We start from the raw sequence: 6842 nt of genomic DNA, 5'->3' as shown, positions 1-6842 counted from the left end.
TTATAAAGGTAGTTTAAAGATAATGGATTATATATCAAGTATTACATGAAGTAATCAAAAGCTAATAGAATTTTTTTAACTAGAAATTACAACATATACAAATTGAAAACTGGTAGTTCAGGTTTGGCCAAGAGTATATAATTAATTCCGAAATCACAGTAATAACTACCTATATAATATATGAACATTTAAGAGTATTTCTTAGGCACGGTATTTCAACAAGATAGTTATTCTTGATATAGCAAAGAATAAAAATAGAAAAACCACAGTTAAAATGAGTTAATAACTCAAATGTAAATTTAAAATTTCAAAAACAGTAAAAGGGGAAGGGTGGAGACAGCTGAGCACATCTAAGGCACCTGTAACCAAGATCCCATGGAAAGAGAAAATTAACTCCCGTAAGTTGTCCTCTGACCTAACACACATACACACACAAAATAAATGTAATAAAAATTTTTAATTAAACAACTATCTCATTCTTCAGTAAGCTAACAAAATGTACAAGTTTATTAGCTTAAGTAAAAGGTACATATTATAAAAAATATAAACAAAACTGAAAACATACACTGAATATACTACATATACGGCAGCATTACTTCTGTCCTAAAGACACTCCTGGGACATATGTAACATATGTATTTGAAATATTATCTAATGCCGGGTGATGGTGGCATATGCCTTTAATCCCTGCACTTGGGAGGCAGAGGCAGAAGGATCTCAGTGAGTTCGAGGCCAGCCTGGTCTACAAAGCGAGTTCCACAACACCAAGTTCTGTTACACAGAGAAACTCTGTCTTGAAAAACCAAAAAAATCAAAGGTTCTATCAAACATGTATTTTACGTAACTCATTAACTTGGATTTGTTTGTAACTTTTATTTGTGCTCCTGTGCATATGCATGTCAGTATTGTGGAGGCCAGAAGAGACCATTGCGTCCCCTAGAGCTGGTGGTATGGGTACTAGAGAACAAACTTGAGTCCTCTGAAAAGGCAGCAAGTACTCTTAACCACTGAACCATCTCTCCAGACCCTCATTACTTTAGGCTTTAAACAAAAACTAGGCAATAAATAACAAAAGCCACAAGATCTCACCGCAAAATTATTCCAAGCCAACCGAACAATTTATAAAAGGACTGGAGATGTAGCACAATGGTAGAGAACTTGCTTAGGATGATCAAGGTCCAAGGTTCAATCCCTAATACTGCCAATAAATAAACAAGCAATAAATTAAAATATTATAAGCCAGTCATGGTAAAGGATACCTATAATCCCAAAATTTAGGAGGCAGGAGAAAGAGGATCTCCCAAACTTGAGGCCAGCATGAGCCTACCTAGTAAGTTTTGTCTCAAAAAACAAAAAAATGAAAAAACTACAAAAATACCTGTCACAAGGGCCATTTAACATGTTTATCTTAATTTTACAATACTTTGGTTTCGTGTCTGTGTGTGTGTGTGTGTGTGTGTGCGTGCGTGCGTGTGTGTGTATGTGTGTTTTAAACAAGATCTTGCTATGTAGCCCAAACTGGCTGGCCTGCAATCCATTATCTATACATGTATCCAGTGTGTGTGTGTGTGTGTGTGTGTGTGTGTGTGTGTGTGTGTGTGTCTTAATAGTGAGTAGAATGTAAAATAATAAAGTAGGAAGGATTGAAAGATCAGGTCTAGCTTATCAATTTTCAAAAAATTATAAAATGAATAGCTTAGAAAAGTGAACATACAGCAGGCGGTGGTGGTACACACTTTTAATCCCAGCATTTGGGAAGCAGAGGCAAGATCTCTGTGAGTTCAAGGCCAGCCTGGTCTACAGCGTGAGTTCTATGACAGCCAGGGCTACATAGAGAAACCCTGTCTCAAAATACCAGAAAGAAAAAAAAAAGAACACATTACTTACATAAAACCCTTAAATCATACTTTCCTGTAAATTTTCTTAATTGAACATTTAAACATTTAAAATATCAATATCTCATTGAATTCCTATATTATTTCCTTTTTTTGTTTTTTGATAGGGTCTCCTTATGCAGATCAGACTGGCCTCAAATTCAGAGATCCACCTGACTTTGCCTCTGGTGTGCCAAGATTAAAGGTGTGTGCCACCACACTGGGCTTATTATTCCCTTCCTTCATTTAGCTTATTTGTACGTATCCTTTAGTTTTCCATGTATTCTCCTCCAATACAATGTTAAAGGTATACAATAAAACATCACTGAGCTGGGCTGGAGAGATGGCTCAGAGGTTAAGAGCACTGATTGCTCTTTCCAGAGGTCCTGAGTTCAATTCCCAGCAACCACATGGCAGCTCATAACCATCTATAATGAGATCTGTTGCCTTCCTCTGGCGTGCAAGCAACAGTCAGACAGAACACTGTAAACATAATAAATAAGTAAACCTTAAGAAAAAAAACACCGAGCCTAGACCTTGTACACACTAGGCAAGTACTCCAGCCCTCTTGATCCTCCAAAGAAGCCGGGATTACAACCTGTGCCACTGTTTTGGAGGTGTGCATGACCTGAATGGGGCTTTGTACAAAGTAACGAATGCCCTACAAACTTTCAGAAGTGTACTTGAAGAGTTTTTATTGAAATGAACTATGCTGACTTTCATTACTTGGCCAAAAGATGATAAATGAAATGCGAGAAAATATGAAATACTATAGTAACATAGGAATGCTATGTTTGTCTTGGCTTACAAATCTAGCACACATAACAATGCTTAAGATAATTTTTAACTTATTATAAAATATAAATTATAATGCAAATGGATATGAATGTAAAAGGTGAAAGTCTCCCTTCTGAAGCTTCTGTTAGAATAGAAAGAAAAATAAAACTTAGTGATGGAAAATATTCCTTAACACTAACTAGTCAGAGAAAATTACAAAAACTTTTGCAAATTGTTAACAGGGCACATACGAAAAAAACCGTATCTAGGCACATCACAGTCAAAATAATCATTTTACAATGAATATATTTGTTCTTTCCTCATGTTTCATATCAAGTTTCTAAAGGTTTGAATTACACACTTTTGAGCGATGTACCACTAGACATCTCGCCCCAGATTTTTTAAACATACCCAAATCCGGTTATTACCTGAGAAGACTTCTTTTCAACGACATAAACTACTTAAATAGTACATTCACCTTTGGCCTCAAAGATGGGGGTAATTAACTCACATTCAATACCATCCTTTCAATTACATGTCTTTTAATGGCTGAATGGGAGGGGGCGCTAAATAAGGGAGACGAAAACCAGCTGAGAGGCTTTAAGGGGAAGCCAAGTGCACTTACCATTTTTCGGCAAACTCTGGATCACCTTCACGGCCGCCTCAAACCTGGTTTCATACACCGATCTTGTGTCCGCCATCTCCAGCTGCCAACACCGGCCCCGGTCCCAAGGTCTGTCCGCGGGAATCAGACAGCAGCAGCAGCAGCACCAGCTTTCCCAAGAGCCTGCATGAAACTGAACACCGAGTGCAGCCGCGGATTAAGATAGCCCGAAGTCAGGAGGCCGGGGAGGGCAGCTAGCTGGTCAAGTCCCCTTTGCCCAGACCAATCAAGGCCACACCGACCAAGGTGGCCTGTTCCTTTTTCCTTCGTGGGGCGTGACTAAGAGAACATCCCAGCCAACAAAAACAGCAAAACAACTCACCGAGAGGAAGAGCATCTCTAGCAGCAGGCCTTGGGGGTTGCGCCGCCAATAACAGCGGACCCTTTCTCCCACCCCGACGCTGCGGGCCGACCAGCCACACCCCCCATTCCCGAGAAGTCGTTCAGTCGGGGGGCACCCTCCCCGCAGCCCCGCCCCGGAGTCACCGGAGGACCCACTAGCCGCCGCCGCCGCGGAGCAGCAAACCCCACCCACCAACTCCGCAGCCGCGGTGACGCGGACTGGAGGTGCTCGGCGGAGACCAGGCGCTGGCGGGGTCGGTCTGCGGAGGGCCCTGTGCTTGTTTATGTTCCGGCTGGGAGGACCGAGGCTGATGAAGCGCTAGGATTCTACGCCGGGTCCCAAAGGTGCCCCCTGGATACCGCTAGTGTTTATTAAAAAAAAATAAAAATAAAAAAGTCCGCGGTCCTCAAGGCTCGGGTTAAACTCTGAAGGGTACTGAGTCACAACAAAGTTCGCTTCAAAACTTCCTTTTTGCCACTTAATCTCTGTGACCTAGGGGAAGTCGCTCGGCCTCCCCGGCGGATTTACACCACACTGAAGGGCAGAAAGGGGGATTAAGAACAAGGATGGAGGTGCTTAGCCTTGGCCCACAAGACTGCGACTGCTTCCACCGAAGGGTGGCCGGGAGCGAGCAAAGATGAGCGGCGGTCGCCTGCTACTCAGGTCCTCTGCTACCCACTCCTCACGCCCACCTCCTGCCCGGCCGGAGGCTAGGGCTGGAGAAGAAGCGCGCGTGGGAGCTCAGTACCCGCGTTGTCTGCACTGGGAAAGCTCGCAGGGACGTGGGGTGCTGTGCCCGGAAATCTCAAGGACGCCCTATTGGACGCGTCATTTTCGTCGGTTTAGGATGGGTTGGGAGGGTTACTCGTACAATCTAGTTGCGAACCATAAGTCAACTCTTCCCTTGGAGCCGCGGTGTCGGCATTTACCTTGATATAGCCAAATGACTGGCAAGGCCTGTCCGCCCTGTCTCGACGCCTGCCCTCACCTTGCCTCGCGGGCTTATGGGAACTGTAGTTCCCCTGCGCTTCCGGCCATCTTCCTCCTGTTCCGGTTCGGTATCTCATTGTAGCCCACCCTCCCCGTGTCTGGCGGAAGTGCGTTTCTTCCGGGTTTCGTTTGGGAGATTTTTCCGAAGTGGGTCGTGTACTCGGAGCAAAAAGGAATATCGGTAATTTCTCTGACAGGCGTTTTCCCTGACAGCAGGTTGAGGTTGGTGTTGCGAACAGTGTCACCTGAAGAGTTCCCTCAGGGCTCATTTCCCACTGTACTCAAAGATGACCAGGTGTTAAGTAACCCAGAAAAAAAATAGGACTCACTGATAAATCAGAAGACGAAACGTTCTTGAGAGTGAGCGCAGGCATCGGGAGAGAATCGCTGACGAGTGCCTCACCACCTACGTCTGTCTGATATTTGGCAAATATCATTTGACGTCCTCCAGAAGCACTGTAGGGTATTTACAAATGAGGAAATGTAAGTTGATTTGCCCAAGGTCCTGAAATTTAAGCTGAGTGTAAATCAAACCATAAAACCGGCAATAAATTAGAATTTCGTAATCGTGAGAAAGGAAGGCACAAGTTTTCTAACTTTCTCAAGATAGCTTTGTGTGTTTAATACCTTTTGCTCACCTGCCTTTTTTTTTTTTTTTTTTTTTTTTTTTGGAGTGAGGTGCTTCTCAATCCTAGTCTACTCAGTTATTCATAAACAAAAAGGATTTGGGTGGCCAGGCGGTGGTGGCGCACACCTTTAATCCAGCCCTGGGGCGGCGGAGGCTGACGGCTCTCTGTGAGTTCCAAGACAGGCCTCAGAAAGCTACAAAGAAGCCCTGTCTTGAAAAGCAAAACACCCCCCTCCCCCAAAAAGGAGGGTTGGGTGTTTATTTTTAATACTTCATTTTGACAACTGTTAATTACACTCTTGTAATAAGCTGCCCTGCAGTTCTGCTGATCTTTAGGTAATAATGACTGCATGTTTTGCCGGTGATTGCACTGAATTTTATTGTATGGTTGTATGAATTTCCAGTTTTAGAATAACATAAGGATAAAGGAAATTGGTATTATTTGGGTTAAAGATGTTTAAAGTAGCTTTTCTTTTGCCAAGAAGTAGAAGCAAGCTAAGTGTCTATCAACAAGTGGATTTTTTTAATGTGGTACATATACATGGAAAACTGATGAACCAGAAGAAAATTAAATCCGCGCCTTCTTTTTGTTCCATTTATTTGTGTATATGGAGGATGGGTCATGCATATCACAAAAGTGCCAGGCAGGACGACTTGCAGAATTAGTTCTCCTTTTCTACCACGGGACTCTGGAGATTGAATTCAGGTAGTCAGGCTTGGCAGAAAATATTCGTACCCACTAAGCACTTCAGAGGTCACAAATCCTGCTGTTCCTGACAGCATGAATGGAACAAGTGGTTATGCTAAATGAAATAAATCAAGCACATGAAAACCAGTATTGCATGATCTCATGAGTGTAAAATAAAAACCACTGATCTCAGAGGTTAAAAGTGGTTTTGGGGCATACCACCCTAATGGGACCATATCTGGTCCAATCTCAGAAGGTAAAAGCAAAGTTAGAGTTGCTGTGCTGACTAATTTTATGTCAGCTTGACTGACACAAGCTAGAGTCATCTAAGAGAAGGGGGATCCCAATTGAGAAAATGCCTCTGTGAGGTCAGTGTGTTGGCAATCTTGTAGAACATTTTATTATTAAGAGATTGATATGGAAGGGTCCAGCCAATTGTGGGTGGTACCATCCCTGGTCTGGGTTTTATAAGAAATAAAGCTCAGCTAGTCATGAGGAAGAAGCCAGTAAGCAACCCTTCCATGGACTCTGCATCAACTCCTGCCTCTGAGTTCTGATGTGGGATGCCCTGTTTTGTTACCATTGGTTAGTAAAGAAACTGCTTTGGCCTATGGCAGAACAGAATAAGCTAAGCAGGAAATCCAAACAAAGATGGGGAGGAGCTGAGTCTGGGACGCCAGCAGCCTCTAGGGAAGCAAGATGTTAGGTAACAGGACATGAGCCTTGTGGTAAAATATACAATAATAGAAATGTGTTCATTTAAAATGTAAAATCTAGTTAGCAGTAAGCCTAAGCCATCAGCCAAACAGATTGTGCATGTGACCATCGATACCTATTCAGGATTCTTGATAGCCACTATGCAAACTGGGGAAGCATGT

The 6842-nt window shown here is 42.9% G+C and overlaps 1 protein-coding gene across 5 annotated transcripts in view; it reads right to left on the bottom strand.

Annotated features, from left to right (window-relative positions):
• Acbd5 (acyl-CoA binding domain containing 5) overlaps positions 1-4659 on the bottom strand; it is a 34303-nt gene extending 29644 nt beyond the window's left edge. Inside the window, exons 1-2 of one of the 5 annotated variants that reach the window (XM_013349008.2) lie at positions 4588-4659; positions 3277-3448 (exon numbers count right to left, since the gene is read on the bottom strand). In XM_013349008.2, the coding sequence (XP_013204462.1) occupies positions 3277-3352 (76 nt within the window). In that variant the 5' untranslated portion in view covers positions 3353-3448; positions 4588-4659. Of the gene's footprint in view, positions 1-3276; positions 3449-3637; positions 3807-3850; positions 4473-4587 lie in introns of those variants that run through there. The other 4 variants (XM_026783011.1, XM_026783012.1, XM_005354762.2 and 1 more) reach the window with 4 other exon arrangements.
• Positions 4660-6842: the final 2183 nt, after the last annotated feature.

Source organism: Microtus ochrogaster, chromosome 16, assembly GCF_000317375.1.
Source record: "Microtus ochrogaster isolate Prairie Vole_2 chromosome 16, MicOch1.0, whole genome shotgun sequence".
Lineage (NCBI taxonomy): Eukaryota > Metazoa > Chordata > Mammalia > Rodentia > Cricetidae > Microtus > Microtus ochrogaster.
The sequence above is the reverse complement of the archived record's forward strand: the minus strand, read 5'-3'. Positions and strand labels throughout refer to the sequence as shown.